This window comes from Bos mutus, chromosome 4, assembly GCF_027580195.1.
Source record: "Bos mutus isolate GX-2022 chromosome 4, NWIPB_WYAK_1.1, whole genome shotgun sequence".
Taxonomy (NCBI): domain Eukaryota; kingdom Metazoa; phylum Chordata; class Mammalia; order Artiodactyla; family Bovidae; genus Bos; species Bos mutus.
Genome location: NC_091620.1, coordinates 54,355,061 through 54,374,090, shown reverse-complemented (window position 1 = coordinate 54,374,090; position 19,030 = coordinate 54,355,061). Strand labels below are relative to the sequence as shown.

Genomic DNA, 19,030 nt, shown 5'->3' with positions numbered 1-19,030 from the left:
AATTTCTTAAGTGAAAAATCTGTGACTGTCTTCCAAGACAGTTTTGTCGGTCACGTGCTTCAATCCTGAAGCCACCAGGTGCCACTTCATTAAAGAACTGCTTGTGTGGTTGCTGAAATTAAGAAAGCTTCCTCCTGAAATGCCAGCACCAGGAAACTGCTCTGGGGACATCACCTGGATTCCTTGCACATCTATAGCAAAATGACTCTTCTTTGGTAAAGGAATAGCACCTGTAGCCAAGTTTTTCTAGTGCCAACTTCAACTGTACCCCATGAGGTTTATGAACCCCGTCAAGCCCCATGGGTGGGCCATAAGTGATGGAGAGCTGAGCAAATGTTGGCTCTCACTGGAGGAGTGGCCCAGAGCTTCACTTCCAGTCATGACTGCTAAGGATGGAGTCTAGTCATTGGCTTCTAAGCAGATGCCCCCGGGAGCCTCGGTCACATCACTTTCCTGAAGTGATCCTTAGATGGACAGGTACAGTACCATAATCATCCAGGGATGCAGATAGCCGATTGCTCCTGTGTATGCAGCTGCTGGCTTGCACGGTAGTGTTGACAATAGATGCGGCTCTGCTTCTAATCTCTGTTGCCTGATGTAGAAAGAGTTTGTGTGTTGAGATGCCAACTGGCTTGCAATGACATTGTTATGTGTCCTGTTCTAGGGGACTACGGATAAAATGTCCAGCCAGAGGATTCTTCAGAAGAGAACTGACCAGCCTTGAGGTCTGAAGACATTTTAGGAAGCTTATGTGGTTTTTTAAAAAAACAAACTATTATGTGTATTGTAAGTTATTGAGTGATGAACTTCAAAAATGGTAATTTCTTATCTTACTTAATACAGGTTTTTAACAATAAATACTTTGATACGTATTGCACATCTATCAAATATCAGGGACAGTGGTAGGTTCCTCACACATATTATCCCATTTAATCCTCACAACAACCTCTAAGGAAGATACTATTATGTCCATTTCACAAATTAGTAAACTGAGGCATACTCAGATAAACAGCTTGCCCAAAGTTAGCAGAGTTTCACTTTCAGGGGTAAAAGCTGATGTCAGTCCACATTGGAATGGTCTTTCTTTCATACCTATATTCTGCCTGGGATTAGATCAGTTATGTATGTACCCATTTCAAGCACAATTTTGGGGTGTGAAGGGGCCCTGAAAAATGAAAATGTTAGTCACTCAGTCATGTCTGAATCTTTGCAGCCCCATGGACAGTAGCCCACCGAGTGCTCTGTCTATGAAATCCCTCTGCATTGTCTTAACTTTAAGTGAAGATTCCCCCAAGTGGTCTCTTTGCAATTGCCTTTTACCTTGAGCTCCATTTAAGGGAAACCAGTTGCCATTCTTACTATGGAGTAGAGCAAAGCATATTTGTTATGTGGTGATTTAGCATTTCAGAGCTCTAGAACCCTAAAGAAATGTCAGGCTTCTTCTGACAGAGGTCATTGTTGGTGTGAGCAAAGGACAGAGATTTAGCCTTATACTCCCCATCTTCAGATGCACACGTAGAAAAATACACAAGCTAATGAAAAAAAAAAAAATCAAGCAAAAAACTTAGAAATATTTAACTTCCTAAATATTTCTTTCCTTTGAAAGAGCATGCCTCAAGTGCTTCGTGCTCTCCAGGGCAAATAAAATGAAAACAAAGAACTCAATTAAAAATGATCATCTCCTTGAAGGAGGACTTTCTTATTCTTTTTTATTAATTTAAATATTATTTTTATTAAATTAAACCATTAATCATTAAATCATGAAGTTGCAGGGCATTTAATAGCTAGCAATTGTTGGAATAAGGAAAGATCTTATTTTCCAGCCTTTCCTGATTGCTTCCCCTCTTTCACCTAGCTGTCAGAGGGGCTTGAAAATTGTGCCTCGGGCTCTCCAGACTATGGGAAGACCTGTAGAAATGCACTGAGATTGTAGCATTGGTGTAAAGCAAAAGCGCTCAGATCCAAACTTGAACTTTCAAAGGAAAGGAACTTGCTGACATTCTTCTTTGAGCAAACGTGGGCAGCAAATCTAGGTATCAAGGCATTGCTGATGCAAAGGATAAATATTAGGCTGTCTAGATTTTACTCAGCTTTGCCAGTGGGTGTGTGTTTTAAGTGATTCACCACTTCTGTAGTAAATGGGAGCTTTATGAAGGTTAGTGAGTGTGATGCCAAATAGTTTCTTCAATCATTAAATATTTTTCAGCACCAACTGTTAGCAGTACTGGGGTTATGTTCTGGGGATGCAAATGTGTATAACACCCTATCTCATCTTCATGAAATTTAAGCGAGGATCAGTGATCTATGGAATGAAGCATAAGGAAGAGGAATCCCAAAGACCAGGGAGACAGTGGTCCAAGAATGACTTCCAGTGAACGTGACTCAGAATTATCATGGCTTAGCAAAATAAATGCAGAGTCTTAAGACTCAAGAGTCATTTGCTGTCATTTTCCTAATTCCAAGATTAGTGTTCCAGACTGAAGCTTCTTCCATCCTGGTTGAGTATCTAGGCCACACTTCGAATCTGGGAGCTCCAGGATTCTACACTTATGGTTGGGCATTGCCCAAAACAATTGAATGAACCTCTTTATTTGTACATCGTATAAATAGTTTAGAACATGGGCTGGATGTTTCTGCTTTGCTTAAAATGGCACTAGGTTTCAGCAAAGTGTTTCCCTCAGGTAGCTGAATGGGAAAAAAAAAAAATATATATATATATATATATTTTTTTTTCCACAAATGCCCATTTTGGATAATTAGCCTTTTGTGAATCACAGTGGTGTATTCTCTGCCAAATGTTCACAAATAAATTTATTAAGTTAATCTCTTCATTGTGTGCTGAGGTTTTTCAAGTAGTAAAATCCATTTGTGCAGGGAATTACATGACTTTTCTATACTGTAATAAGAAATCCACCGGGGAAGCCACCACTTAAAGGCTCCCAATGGTGACCTTTCATCTCCTGTGCTATGTAATAATGGTAGCCACATACCAAGCACCTAGGACATACTGGCACTCTGTGAGGTTGCAAGGTACCCTACATACATTATCTAAGTTATAGCTGCTTTAAAGTCTCCCTGCAACCATGCCAAGAAGTTACCATTTCCCCCATTTTCTAGAAAACAAAAATCCTGAATCCCAAAACAGATTATCTCCTTAGGATCTCACAGCTGGTAATAGCTTAGCCCAGTTCTGTGACACCCCAAATCCATGCCTCTCTCACAAATACTGCATTACCTCTCCCCAAAGTAGATCTTCATGGGTTCGATTCTTGTGACCTGCATATGGGCAAGGGTTGGCCACTCTTATATGTGATGACCAGACCCCGTTAACTGCCAAAGGGAAAGTCACTCAGTTGTGTCCGACTCTTTGCGACCCCATGAACTATACAGTCCATGGAATTCTCCAGGCCAGAATTCCTGGAGTGGGTAGCCTTTCCCTTCTCCAGGGGATCTTCCCAACCCAGGAATCTAACCCAGGTCTCCCATATTGCAGGCGGATTCTTTACCAATTGAGCTATCAGGGAAGCCCCCGTTAGCCACCCCAAGCAGCCCTCAAAACTTAGGTACAAGCTGACTTATTCTCAAAATAAAAGTCCCTGAGACAAGTGTTTCTCAATCTGGCTATGAGTTAGAATCACTGGGTATCACAAACATACTGATGCATGGGCTTCACCTTAGCACAGCAGATTACTTCTGAGACTCTTGGCGGCTGGGCTTAGGAATCGGTTAATCTGAAGCTCTCCAGGTGATCTGATGGGCATCCAGGGTTGAGAACTGTGGGAGGAAGCAAACAGCTTCAGGTTGGATGAAGGGCAACACAACTAGATGGTTTATCTTTCCTCTGTGTATTTCACGTGTTTCTCAGGGGATCTAAAAATGCAGGTTCGGTTGTTTGGTTCAGGCAGTGTCAACTGGGCTTTTTCTGACTAGCTTCTCCGACAGCAGGCTTCCTATCTCCTGTGCTCCTGGCTTTGTGAGTTTCAGATATAGAAATAGTAGTTAGTATTCTCATTTTCTTGAGGAAAAGTCCTTGGAGAGCCAGAGTCTTTTCTGACATAGATGTAGGGTTTAATTATTCTAATTTTAATATAAACTACACTTTGAAGAGTTTAGGAATAGACCCTCACCTTAGACAACACTACATCTAATGTGCATGGTTTAAGAGTAATTTTCCGGTTGGGTTCATGTTCTAAGAGTGTATTTCTACAAAAAGAAAGGACATCCATGAGCCTGGCCTTCATATTACTGCTTTCATGTCTTGAGGAGACAAAGGAATTACTCTAACCAGGGGAGTATGCTGTTACTGAGTTTTCCTGACAAGTGCAAACCTTCCAGATAATTCCTGAAACGTAGGATCTTCCTCTGAGGAAAAGGATGGAAGCTGATGCTGGGTGAGCACCTACTCTGCGTCTGTGCTGTGTTGGCTGTCTCTCACGTGTTGGTTTCTTGTCATTCTCACCCTGGCCTCTGCAGTGAGGGTTACTGTCTCTGTATTTTTATAATGGAAAACTGAAATTATACATCCCAGTCATATGGGGGCAGAGACAGAACGGAATCTGACCCTCCTTCCAAGGATGGGGGAGGGTGACCACAAATGCGAGAAGGGATGTAAGGACACTGAAAGGTGCAGAAGACAGGCCATGCTACCGGGCTCCTTAAACAGCAAAGCCCCAGCTTCACAAAAAGTGAACGTTCATTTTCAAAACTGTCTGCTGGGAAGCCTAAGTATTGAACGAGGACCAAATCTCCTGCTCTGGTGAAACAAATGAACATCTTCCACCTTCCCTTTAAGGAAAAGACCAGCTATGGAAACCAATTCAGCCACACCACTAGTTTTAAAAGATGTGTTTCTGCCTCTGGAATTGGGATGAACCCATCTTGATTCTGCGCTCCATGGAGCTGATGTTAGCAGTGAGAGGAGGCTTTTGGCTAATTGTATGTGTTCCCACGAGCTCATCTTCAGAATGCAGTTAATTCATACCAGGCAAGCCAGTGTGGTTGCCTCGATCAGAATCTGGCATGAGTCAGGTTTGGAATGTAGATGCTCTGACAAGATGTCCTGAAAGGAAGCTAGAAAGAGTCCAGAGGGAAGACAAATCTGGAGCCAGGACTGATATCAGGCTGATTCTCTGGGAAGGACAGGAGGAGTGAGCAGCCCCTTTCCACCAGCCTGAGATCACGGATGGCAGTGCCCGGCCCAGAGTCCTTTAGGAGCTCCGTTCGCTCTGGGTTTAGTCTCCCCTTACCCACCAGCAGTTCCCTCAGATTCAGTCACTGTCACTATGATAATAATAATAATGATAAAAGTTGCCCTTCACTGAAGGCCTTCTTTTGTGCCAGACACTGTGATAATCCTTCACATGCCACATCTTGCTGAGTCCTTCCAAGGAGCCCTGTTCAGTGTATAATGTTGTTATTCATAGGGAAAAAGGGAGGCTTCCAGAGGGGAAGTGTTTGCCCCAAATCAAATAGCTGGGGGAGATAAAGGAGGCTTTAAAACCAGGTCTCTCTACATCAAATCTCCCACTGTTACTCTCATCCCTTAGTCAGACCCCAGGAACATACTCTTTGGTCTTACTCTTTGCTTTTCCAAGTTTTCAATGTGTTTAGAAAAGATTGCTGACTCTGAATGTTGGCTCTTCTACATGTGGACTTCCTCACAGTTCTCAAGTGATAACATCAAAGTTGTTTTTCCCAACAAAAAGAACCTTTTTATTTTTTCATTTCTCAGAGCTTTTTCTTCATGATAGAGCCAACAGGAAGAAAAACCTATGCCAGTAGGAGAGAAAAAAAAAAAAGCACAATTTTGATCACAATTGGGATCACATCTCACAATCCATCAGATCATCCATACTAGAGAGAACCTTACCAGTGTAGAATACATGGCAAGGCTTTTAGGTATCCCCTGTATCTCAGTGTTCACCAAATACTTTATACTTAGAAATGCAAATTTTATGGCAGTTGTGACAATTACTGCTCACTCTTTAGGTATCTAAGAACATATATCCTGGAGATAAACCACTAATACAATATTTGTGCAAAGTTATTGTGAAGAAACTTGAGTCAAAAGAACCAGGAAAGTATGCATGTGTATCTGTTTCATCATTGATTGCTGCCATTTCTGTTGTACCATTGTTTTCTTCAGAATGTATCATAAGTCTTGTGCTCTAATAAAATTTGTGTAATTTCACACAAGTAGCTTTAAATGCTGCAAAAAGGATTCCTTCCCAAACAGGCAGTTTGTTGTGATCAGACTATAGCAAGAGCCCTAGCCAGCTGTTTACGGTTTACAGAACACTTGCAATGTCCAAAATATTGTTGGTGTTGTTTGCTTTGTGAAGATGCGGGAGGGGAAGATTGGTGAGACTAAAACAGTTTGCAAACTCCTGCACCATGAAATTTTCTGAAGAGCTAACTCCTGAGGCCTCAGCCTAACACCCAGCCCCAGTAGATTCTGCTTTTGTGGGTCTGGGGTACCCAGGACTTTTTCAAATTAATTTTTATCAGAGTATAGTTTCTTTACAATGTTGCACTAGTCTACTGTACAGCAAAATGAATCAGCCATACCCATACATGTATCCCCTCCCTTTTGGATTTCCTTCCCATTCAGGTCACCACAGTGTGTTAAGTAGAGTGCCCGGTGCTATACAGTATGTTCTCATTCAGTTCAGTTCAGTCGCTCAGTCATGTCTGACTCTTTACGACCCCGTGGACTGCAGCACACCAGGCTTCCTTGTCTATCACCAACTCCTGGAACTTGCTCAAACTCATATCCATCAGGTTGGTGATGCCATCCAACCATCTCATCCTCTGTTGGCCCCTTTTCCTCCCGCCTTCAATCTTTCCCAGCATAGGGGTCTTTTCCAATGAGTTAGTTCTTCGCATCACGTGGCCAAAGTACTGGAGTTTCAGCTTCAGCATCAGTCCTTTCAAGGAACACTCAAGACTGATTTCCTTTAGGATTAACTGATTTGATTTCCTTGCAGTCTAAGGGACTCTCAAGAGTCTTCTCCAGCACCGCAGTTCAAAAACATCAGTTCTTTGGCACTCAGCTTTCTTTATAGTCCAACTCTCACATCCATATATGACTACTGGAAAAACCATAGCTTTGACTAGATGGACCTTGGTCTCCCTGTTGGCTCAGCAGTAAAGAATCTGCCAGTCTATGCAGGAGACATGGATTCAATCCTTGGGTCAGGTAGCCTCCTTGGAGGAAGAAATGGCAACCCACTCCAGTATTCTTATCATGGAAAGAGGGCCCTGGTGGCCTATAGTCCATGGGGGTTGCAAAAGAGTCAGACACAACTGAGTGACTAAACAACAACAAATCAATTGTATATATGTATCAATCCCAATCTCCCAATTCCTCCCTTCCCTTCTTTCCCTTTGATACACATACATTTATCTCTACATCTGTATCTCTGTTTCTGTTTTGCAAATAAGGTTATCTATACCATTTTTCTAGATTCCACATATATGTGTTAATATGTGATGTTTGTTTTTCTCTTTCTGACTTACTCTACTCTGCATGCCACTCTCTAGGTCCATCCACGTCTCCACAAATGACCCAGTTTCATTTCTTTTTATGGCTAAGTAATATTCCATTGTATATATGTACCACATATTCTTTATCCATTCCTCTGTTGAGGTACATTTAGGTTGCTTCCATATATACTCAAGATTTTTAAAAGCTCCCCAGGTGGTTGTCGTATGCAGTTGAGGGGTGAGAACCACCAAGTTAAAATTTTCATTCAAGACTGTGGGGCTCCCCTAACTTGAAAGCTTGTCTCCCATGCTCAGACTTCTGGAATAGCTGTTAGCCTCCCAACCCTGCATAGCTGAGGGAAGAGACAAAAGCAACTATTATTTAAGAGATTTTTAGCCATGATCTTTATGCAATTCCTTCCTGAGCCGTTACCACACAAATTGTATTAATGGGGTGTGATTTGCTTTTGCTTTGGGGGAAATATGATTATGGTTACTAATAAGGGTGCTCAGGAATCCTATGTATCACAGATACATACTCGGATATGTTTTAATTTATTACGGTAGTCACTAAAACTCACCCTGAATTTAGGTCTCAGGTTATTTTAAATATTGGAGGTCTGAGTTCAGACCACTTGGCTGTGAACCCAGAATCAAGACTTCTAACATGCGTGTGTAAACTTTTTCTTAAGCTCTTTACACCTCAGTTTCCTCACTCAAAAAGGAGGTGATAATAGTGCCTCCCTCTGGACTGTAGTGAAGATTAAAGGCTGGTTCATATTAAATTCTTTGCATCATGCCTAGTATATGATGTATGTCAGATATATAATTTTATCATCAGAGATCCTGAAATAAAAATCACAGACTCAGTTCTTACATCATTCCATCCTCCATAGAATGAATTTTAACATGTCAATCCCTGGCAATTCAAAACTCATGGATGATTTTTGTGCATTTTTATAAGGACTTTGCATCAAATTTCAGATAGATACCAATAGACATGGATTTCAGAAAAGGAATGTGTGGCAATGGGATTTTGTTCTCCATGTAAAATAGCATTTAAGAGGCAATAAAAGATTATTTTGTACTTTGTTAGTTTTAGTGTATGTGGTGTGTATAAATGAAATTACAAAATGTGTCCAGGTTTTTTTAAGATCATGTAATGGCATTATCTTTGAAAGAGAAGAAAACACATGCTCAACACTTCTGTTTTCTTTTTTTTAAAAGATACCAATATTAGAATTTTTCAGAAGCTAAAAATGAACCAAGTTGCTGTCTTTGGAGGCAGTGCTCTGCAGCAAAGTTTCAGAAATTCTCAAAGTTGCTGCTGCTACCAATGCAGTGGTTCCAAAAGATGACACTGCAGTTGTACGGGACCAAAAACACAGAGTTGAGCTCTAATACAGATTTTGATTTAACCACAGAAATTAGGCTGCACCTAGATTAGATGAGTACTAGCCACCATTCTTTCTGCCTGCTCTCTGTGCAGACAACAGGGCATACTGAATTAATAGAATACATGAAATGATAGCAACAGGAATGATGAATTAACAACCCAGTCTTTGTGAAAGAGTGGCATGCTCCTGATAAAGGGGGCTCCTTAGCCTAATGAAATCGAGAAAACCACATGCCATTGGGTGTTCTTAGGGATTCACAACCCACGTCACCTTCAGTTAGGTCTCGGAGAAGTCCTGCCATGAACATACTAGTTTAACCCAGTTCCTTTGACTGAGGAACCCCTTGCTCCCCCAGCAACGCTGACCACATTTACAACTTGATTGAAGGGTACTTGGAGAATCAGTACAGACAAGCAATTCAAAAAACTTCGTTCATATTTCAACATCTGAATCCAACCAACAGCTATATTAATTCAATATATGAATAAATCTCTATCTATTCTCTGAAGAATTCTCTGCGTTAGTTTCCTAAGGGGGGCAGTGGGGGGAGGTAGCTACTGAGCAAAATGGTCTTAGAGACAGAGAGAATAAAAGGTTGATGCTGGGAGGGGAAAGGGTGAAAGTCATAGACACTTTGGGAGGAATGAAAAAGAATGAATGAGAATGAAAACACCTTTGCGTTTATGAAAAAATAAGATTTAAACAAATGAGGACTAAAACTCCTAAAAGAGCATCACTTCTATGAAAAACAAACATTGTGTGTAATTGTCAAATAAAGGATGATGTATCAGTTTTTGTCTGGAACCTTTCTTTTCCCAAGCACACTTGAAAGTATTCAGTAATATAGAGAATGACTTTCCCAAGTTCACTGCAGATATTTGCCTTTGTCAAATCTGCATTAGCTAATGAGGTAATTTTCTCCAAGAAAATTGCTCTAGGAGACAACAGCAGACTTTGTGTCCCCAAGAGGGAAAAGGTCCAAATTGCTGATAATCAAGCACATGAAGGGAAGGGGGTTCTGTTCCCAATTTGGTTCTCTGCCTGAGTGGGGAGAGTTTTGGGGTGGGTGAGTGGAGGAAGATTGTAACACTACTGCTTGGGTTCAACTGTGGGAGGCATCCAGTCATTGAAAGGGAAAGGACCAACCCCCACTTCCAGAAATAGCTCAGGAATAGCCAAAAGATGACGAGTCCTTAAGTGGCCACAGCATCACCCCAGAAGAAAGGCCTTCATTAGAATCAAAATGGTGTGCTCATCCCAGGCGCTGCTGTTTTGCCCTGTCATCAAATCACATTCCCCTGTAGAGGGGGAAGGCAATCAGTGTGTACAAACAGCACTTATGAATTCTTCTTTTTTCCCACATTTTGAGTGGGGGTGACAGCAGGCATGAGTATTTCCACAGTCTCTGTGGGGAGCCGATCTCTATCAGCGGGTTTGACTATTTGCAGCAGCTCCAGTGGCAAGGAGAGTTTCTGTTCTGACAATCAGAATTCTAGCAAACGGTAAATGTTTCTTCATGCTGAGAAGTGGGAAATCCAATAATACTTTGGCTGGGTTCATGCTGAGTAGTGAAAATAGAATGAATATGGAGAGGGGTTGTGACTTAAAGAGCAGTAAATCAGCTAGCCCAGACGTGTGGGACAATCAGCTTTTAATTCAAGGCCCTCACCTGTTTCTTTTCCATTCTCCAGGGTAACAGGACTCTTTTTATATTTGTTCATAGAGGGTTTTATGCTGCGATCTCTTGTTTACCCCAAGAAACAGAATGAAACTTTCAGAGATCTTTTTAAAATAATCTATTCTGTATATACATTATTATGGCACTACAGGCCCATTTGCTGAAGATCTTAAGTATGTGTTAGTCTAAATTCTAAAGGCAAAGTTGGTGTGGGTAGTATGCAGCTTGTAGTAATATCATCACTTATTATGACTGAACACTTCCTTCTGTAAACAAGTCACAGGTTCCAGAGGGGGTCACTGGAATGAAAGCCCAACGAGGGCAGAGGTTTCTGCCTCTTTTGTTCAAGACACACAGAAAGTGCTCTAAGAAGTTGATGAATGAATACTAATCTCTAGGCTATGAAAAGTATACTCAGCGATGAGTACTCTGAAAGGTCTAGGTCTAAAGCTCAGAGTAAACTCAGTTTTCCCGACTTTCTGTTGTGTATGATTTTATTCAATAGCTCTGATACTTGATTCTATTGAAGAGATTTTTAATAGTATGTTTCCGTTTAAAAGTAGTATGTTTCTTTTAAAAAAAGTTTAGTAATGTGAACACTGAAACTTGATCATCATAGAAAAAATAGAAAATGTATACAACCAAAAAGAAATAAAATTTCCATGTTTGTACTACTCAGAGATAATCACTGTTATGGTTTATATGTACATTCTCCCAGATTTTCCTATGCACACATTTATATGTTTTTGTGAGATTAGATGTATCTATGCTTTTTTTCATTCAACAGTACTACATCCTAATAGATATGTAGTGTATATATATCATTGTTATTTTAATTTGCAATTCCTGAATGGCAAAAATTGTTGAGCATCTTTGTCTGTGCTTTTTGGCTGTGTGTATATCTTCTTTGGCAAGGAGTCTGTTCAGATTTTTGCTTATATTTATTTACTGTTAAAAATACGTGTTATCTTTGGCTGTGCCAGTTTTTGTCACTGTGTGGGCTTTTCTCTAGCTGTGGAAGGCAGGGGCTGCTCTCTTGTGGTGCGTGAGCTTCGCGTTGCGGTCGCTTCTTTTGCTGTGGAGCATGGACTCCAGGGCACTTGGACTTCAGTAGTTGCGGCTCCCAGGTTCTAGAGCTCGGGCTCAATAGTTGTGGAGTACGGGCTTTGTTGTTCTGCGACATGAGGCATCTTCCTGGATCAGTGATCGAGCCCAAGTCTCCTGCATAAGCAGGCATATTCTTTACCACTGAGCCACCAGGGAGGCCCTTATTTTTAAACTGGGTTTTTTGTTTCCTTTTGTTGAGTTTAAGAAAGTAAAAAAAAAAATAATAATAATTAAAAATAAAAAATAAAAATAAATTAAAAAGAAGTTCTTTCTATATTTTGGTTACTAGACCTTTATATAGGGACTTTGTGAATATTTTCTCAGTGGTGATGTGCTTCTTATTAGCACTCCAGGATTGCATGCTGCTTTGCAACCATAGACGCTTACATACAGTGGTAAGTGCTGATTAACAACACGGCCGTGCTCACCTGTGTTTACTGTACTCTTTCCCAAAGTGACACCACTGCTCTCTCTTCCTTAAATTCATCCATTCATTGTCACAGAATCTTTGTATTCTAGCGTCATCACTGTCTATCTCTAGGAAATTGTCTTTATTTATTTTAATTGAATGGCCAAGGTAAGAATGTGCTTATTCGTGTATTTGCAATAAGGTTTCTAGTGAGAGTTCAACCGTGTTTGTTTCCTGCTTTTAAAGAAAACAAACGCGTTTAGGGGCCAGGAAGTTGCCCACAGGATTCAGGCACACTGTGTCATTGGCGAGGCTAACCGCTGTCTGTCTTCCTTTGCATGGCTCCAGTCATCAAGCCTCCTCTGCGTCACTTTAAACGCCCCGCTTATGCCTCTAGCTCCTATGCACCTTCGGTCCCGAAGAAACCTGATGAGCATCCTGCAAGGTACAAGATGCTGGATCAGAGGATCAAAATGAAGAAGATTCAGAACATCTCACATAACTGGAACAGAAAATAGGTCAAGGGGAAGAGGGAGTGAAGGAGAGGCCTGCTCAGCTGCCTCTGCCCACTCACCAGCCACAGCCAATTATGCCTTCAGGAACTTTGGAGGCCTTTGAGGCTGGCACTATCATTGTTGACTCCACCAAGGCATGGTGAAGACTGTATGTGAATTTCCCCTTTGCTATTCTGTTATAGATCCATCAGTCACAGGATTTGGGCAGCCTCTAGCAGCAAACCAGTAAGAGTTGTCTCCTGTGGCTTTTATCGGTATAGATCTTTCAAAGTCTAAATTGGACCAAAGTTAAAAGGATACAACCTGTTCAGAAAAAATGAAATTCCTTCCACTGACACTTTTTTTCATCCCTGGAAATTAACTTGCCTCAATGAAAACATCGGTTTAATAATAATTATTGTTTTTAAGAAATGCACTGTTTAAAACATCATTTCTGATTTTCAATACAAATATTTAAAATTCATCAAAAAGCAGAATTTTCAAAGTAAATGCGTTCCAACCAAAAGTTGTACTTCTGAATGAAGCAATCTTAAAGGGAAAGGAGGACTGATGAGTTGTATTCATAGGTACTTCTGAACTTAGGCTTCACAAAGCAGGTCCAAGTGAAAAATAAAGACCCTTGTCTTCATTCTTTCCTTTTTTGCTGCACGGGTTGTAGGGTCTTAGTTCCCTGACTGGGGATTGAACCCAGATCCTTGGTAGTGGAAGTGTGGAGTCCTAACCACTGGCCTGCCAGGGAATTCCCAAGGATTTATTTTGTTTCTCATTGTAAGCCTTATGCACGATTGCCTCACTGTCGGGACTAGAGAGTTGGGAGGAGATGCATTTTGGCTGTGCTTTCCTCCAGTCCTTCGTCTTCACTCACAGTAGACAATGCCAGGAGTCAGTGGGATGCCGTGCCTCAGAGTCTCCTGCCGTAACATTCACCCAGGAGATGGCCGTTTAGTCTCGTGGTCCTCCTTCAGGAGAATATAAAATGCTGAACCTAATTTGAATTCCTTATTTCCTGGTTTTTCTCCATAAGGTTAGAGGTATCTTTAAGTAAAATTTCTGGTCATCTTCCCAATAGACCACATATCTAAGTCTCTTTGGGAGCCCAATTGATCTCATAGCTGTGGGCAGCATAGAAGTCTGTAACTTACCTTTCTTCATGGTGGCATTTTTTAGCCCTTCCGTAAGTTTCCCTAGAGTTTTTACTTTGGGACTAAATTCACAGAAATGGTAAGGAGGGTTTCAAGGTCAGAAATAGCTTTTGATCCCTTTGGAAATAGTCTGGTGCAGTGGAAAACTTCAGGTTTGTTGTCGGGCAGGTCTGACCTCCAAGCCTGTCCTGAATATGGCTAGTTGCAGGCCCTGTCTATATGGCATAACCTTGAAAAGCCTCTGTTTGCTTACTTAGAAAGTGGGCTTCACAACTCCCACTCCTTCCTTTTGGGATGAAGATTAGGGATTTCTGGGTTCAGATCGCTATTGCTGAGCCTGGAGAGTCATAATTGCACAGCGGAGGTTGCTATGAGCATCTCACAGCCAGGAAAACTCTCTGGGATGCCTCTCAAAGGGAGGTCTGTGCCCTGAGCCACAGCCTTTGGGATCTGATTGTAAAGGGCTTGTCGTCTTCTCCTCTCTTTCTCCACGTTTATTTCCAATAAACCACAGCTTTGCAGGTTGAGTTAGCACCAGAGTTTAGTGCCCATCATGCTATTGAGCAATGTATTTACAGTGTGCTTTGTGATAGTATTTTGGGGAAATTTAATGAGTATACAGAAAGGAAAATCACTGTAACTCCCTTAAGGAAGCAATTGTAATTCTTAGCTCCTTGCTTGGTGCCTGAGCAAAAGGACACTTCCTGAGGCTGGTAGAGTCTCATCCACCTGAATTAGGTTAACTCAATAGATAATTCCTACCTGTATTGTTGTTTAGTTGCTAAGTCATGTCTGACTCTTTTGTGACCCCATGGACTGTAGCCTATCAGGCTCCTCTGTCTGTGGGATTCTCTAGGCAAGAATACTGGAGTGGGTTGCCATTTCCTTCTCCAGGGGATCTTCCCAACCCAGGGATGGAACCAGCATCTTCTGCATTGGCAGGCAGATTCTTTACCGCTGAGCCACCTGGGAAGCCCACTTGTTTGTATACAGATACATTAGTGCTTGCTGCCCAGAGCCATTCAGACACACAGTGAAACTGACCATGAGGTGGTGGCCTCCAGTGGATCAGCCCACACGTGATGGTCCTCACCTGTCTGTCAGTACCTTCAGTGGCAGTACTGAAACTGTGTGCTTCTTGGCATTGGAAGTCATGATCCTGGGGAAGAAAGTTGGCTCCTTCTGTATTCTTTAATCCCAAGCTGTCACTTTTGAGCCTTTGTTTATCTTTTATTTGAGCAAATGTACAGATATTGAAATTCTGCATTGCTTATGAAATGCCTACCATATTTTTTGCATGATGGATTGTATAGATATGCCAGATTATATTCTTTTAGCAAATAAAAAGATACTTTTAAAGAACTTTCTTGTGAGTCATCTTTTTCTTCTGCAGATTTTGGGATTCATTTGAAAAGAGCTAGATTTCCCTTATGCATGGCACTATTCAGTCCTGAATATCTTGTCAAAATGAATAGTCTAACTTACCCTTTCATCTTTCTTCCTGATGGTATAGGTGATAGTTTGAAAAAAAAAAGAACCCTCCTTCTCCCTACACTAGAAAGCCAATAAATCACTGAGAATATGAGTAATAATAGCAGCTAGTCCATAGGTAACCATCTGTGTTATCTAGCAACTCAATTTATATCATCAGACTAAACTCTATGGCTTGTCATTAAGAACTGAGACTTTGGGGTTAAAAAAAATCTGTAATTAAATCTCAGTCCTGTCTTTTGTTTGCTCTGTAATCTTTACCATGTTTATATTCTTGCTGAACTTAAGTTTCCTTAGCTATAAAGCAAGAATGATAGTATCTGCCTCAGCATAACATAAGGCTGAGGGTATAGTAAGGACTCAATAAATATGAGCTATTACTTCTAGGAGAAAGAGTGGAATGCAGTAAAAGAAGTAAAGTTTTTGAGTTTAAGATTAATGTCCCTTTCAGTTCTATGACCAAATAGGTTGCTAACATTCTTCCATTTCAGTGAAGTTAATCATTTAACTATGTGTTACCCACCAAGGTATTCCCATAGGCATCAGCTTCTGCCTCACAGTGCTCTTGATTCTTTGGTACATGTTTCCACATTCAGTTGGAAACCCAACATCCCCGCCCTTGGTACTGCCCTCCTGTGTGTTCCTGCACCTTGGAGTTCAAGGGCCTCTGTCTTTTCTCTGTTACGGTCACCTCTACTCCCATACCCCACCTCCTCTGAAGCCCTGACCAATCTCCCTGCATTTTACTTCCTGCTCTCACTGCTCTTCATTCTGTTCCTACTCACCCCACTTCACTTCCCTCATTCACTGTCTTTATTCTTCCCAAGTTCTACCCACAAAAGTCCGCTGTATAGAGCAGACTTTACTGGGAGGTTGAAGATGATGACACAGAAGAAGCAACTAATTGAAAATGTAACACCAACACCAAAGCTGGTCTCCCTTTGTGGAGGGTTCCTCACTGGCCATGTGCTCCTTAGGGACTCACCTCTGTCTTCCCAGGTTTTCCTTCTACCGAGACCTTGTGTGCTGTCACTTCAGTCATGTCCAACTCTCTGTGACCCCAGGGACTGTAGCCCACCAGGCTCCTCTGTCCATGGAATTCTCCAAGCAAGAACACTGGAGTGGGTTGCCTTTTCCTACTCCAGGGGATCTTCCAGTGGACCCAGGGATCAAACCCGTGTCTCTCCTGCATTGGCAGATGGGTTCTTTACCACTAGCACCAGCTGGGAAGCCGCCAAGACTGTAATCCCCTCTTGAACTTCAAACTCCTGTGAATATACAGAGCTATCCCTCTTATTTCCTACACCACACAAGTCCTAGACATTTTTAAAGCTTATGAACCCACTCTGCCAAACAAAGGACATGTGCTCCTGAAAACACAAATTGACTGACCAAAGCTTTGAAATGACATTCTTTTCTCTTTAATAAAACCCAATCCTATCCTCCAATTAAAAATAAATTTAAGAAAAAAAGGAAATGCTATGTAAAAAACAAAACAAAATCCTAGGAAAGAATTAGGATTGGTTCATTTCAGACTCAAGTCCTTTCCTTTAGACCAATTACTGTGGGTAAAGATGTGAGATCTCACACACACCCCCATTTAAATTTTGAAATATGTTCAGATTAAATACAAATAATGTTAACAACAACAACAATCCAATTCTTAGGCAGGACCAGTCTGTGTAAGAAAAGAACAATAAATATGTGTCTCAATTTTCTAAGCCCTGCCCCCCTTCCCCCCGAGCCCCAGGAGTTCTGTTTTTGTTTTTTTCCGCCCAATCTGGCTATAATACCAACCTCATATGGCTAGGGGAGTGACTGCAGTGACTAACAGGTGCTCAGAGAATACTAATTTTCTTCTCTTTCTACCTTCCAGTACCTCTTCCTAGCACAGGCTGGTTACACCTTGCCCCTGCACATCCACGGAGCTTTTGAAATAGGGCCAGCATCTAACATTCTCATTGTTACAATTATTAATCCCCTAATCTCCCAATCCCCCAAGGCCCCATAGGACAGAGGAAAAGCATGGAGATGGTTGATGACCACCACTTCATAAATCTAGGATTTCTCTCCAAATTCATTCCTAAAACATACGGAAGTTCACTTATTCGTTGGCAAGATTTGAATTTGTTTTCCCACTGGCAGCCAACTTCAGTTGGTCAATTATATTCTCTGTATCCACTTCCAGTTTAAAAAAAAATCCTATTGGGCCAACATCTTGATTTATTGAGAATCTGTTAAATTAGGTTAAAAGTGAAAATGCCTTTGGGATAGGAGTTGGGGATGAATGACTTGGCTCCAGGCTTGGTCTCAGGCATAGCCCTGGGGTGCCCTCAGCAAAGCCAGGTGAGGCAAGAGAAGAACCTGCAGTATCATAGATACTGCAAAGTATGCCTTTGCTGATGGTAAGATCTGTTTTTAAGACTAATTTAGGAGATTTGTGAGCAATCATTATACTTTTGTTTTATTCAAAAAACATGAAACTCTGCTTTTTGGAAATAAGTGACAATAACTGTGGCCTACTATATTCATTTGTATAATTTCAATATTCAACTTGGACTCTCTGTGGATGTTCCATGGAGTGTTTTGTTTTGAGCACCTGGGTGAGAGGGTCAGCAGACCTGTGCTTATTATAGAAGCACCTTGCCTGGCAAGCAGCCATCATGGAAGCAATCCATCTATGATTGTTGCTCTTTTAGCTGCATCTCTTATGGTTCACCTGGTAGAAGAGGATTCTAAACTTTAAGACACAAGGGCAAAAGGATACTAAGTCACTGCTCTGGTTCCATGACTCTTGTGCTCGTGTTCAGTCATGTCCAACTCCGTGACGCCGTGGACTGTAGCCCACCAGGCTCTGTTCATGGTATTCTCCAGGCAAGAACACTGGAATGGGCTGCCATTTCCTTCTCTAGGACCATAGCTCTCACTCATCAATTAATACTTTTTCAGAACCCACTTGGTCCCAAGCACTGTAATAACCACCATATGTTTAACTCTTCTAAGAAACCTGTGTGGGAAGACTGATTGTCCTTATTGCTGATCAATACATTGAGACGTAGGTTACATTTTTGCACAAAGTTTGCAGAGTTCCTTGCCTGCTCTTCAACCAGACTCAGCCCAAACAGGTCAAATAAATGCTAAAAGTGTTTGAATTCAAGGATTCTAAGCCATAAGGGCTTGCAGATAACATCAGGTGATTCTGTTTAATGAATAAATGTGTGGGGAATATATTAAAGGTGTCTTTTCCAGACAAGCAAGTTCCTCAGGAAGTGACAGCTATTGCCTTCAGAACTATTTTGTTCCTCCCATCTTCCCCCGGAGCAGCTTCCTGACTGAACAAGGCCCATTCTCATTTGTATTTGCATCACTCTGTTTTCGTGGAATTCCTTCTACATCTAGTCTCCCTGTGGAAATCTTAGTTATTCTTCATGACCCAGAAGAAAATTTCACCTCTGGGACATATGCTCTGATCTCTTTGACTAAAGCTATCTTTACCCTGGTTAACCCTCAGAATGCTCTATTTTTACTTCTTAGCGAAACTTTAGTGATTCTGCTTCAAGTTACATAGATTTTAATTCTTCCTTCCTGTATTATCATCTCTGGGAGAGCAGGAACCATCTCATTTTTTTTTCATATTTGTGTACTCTAAAGCAACCAACATAATGTTTAATATAAAACAGATATTCAAAAACGTAATGACTGGAGATGGTATCAAACCAGAGCAGGATGGAGATAGAAAATGTATAAACAGGTAACACGTACATTGCGAGGCCTTGTCTCTTCACTTATGGCAGACATCACTAAGC

At 41.3% G+C, this 19,030-nt stretch overlaps 1 protein-coding gene across 5 annotated transcripts in view; it reads left to right on the top strand.

Annotated features, from left to right (window-relative positions):
• PDE1C (phosphodiesterase 1C) overlaps nt 1-15,047 on the top strand; it is a 539,682-nt gene extending 524,635 nt beyond the window's left edge. For 4 of the 5 annotated variants that reach the window (XM_070369504.1, XM_070369502.1, XM_070369505.1 and 1 more), the window contains one exon: nt 665-2,745. In XM_070369504.1, coding sequence (XP_070225605.1) covers nt 665-678 — 14 coding nt within the window. In that variant the 3' untranslated portion in view covers nt 679-2,745. Of the gene's footprint in view, nt 1-664; nt 2,746-12,424 lie in introns of those variants that run through there. The other variant, XM_005889124.3, reaches the window with a different exon arrangement.
• Nucleotides 15,048-19,030: the final 3,983 nt, after the last annotated feature.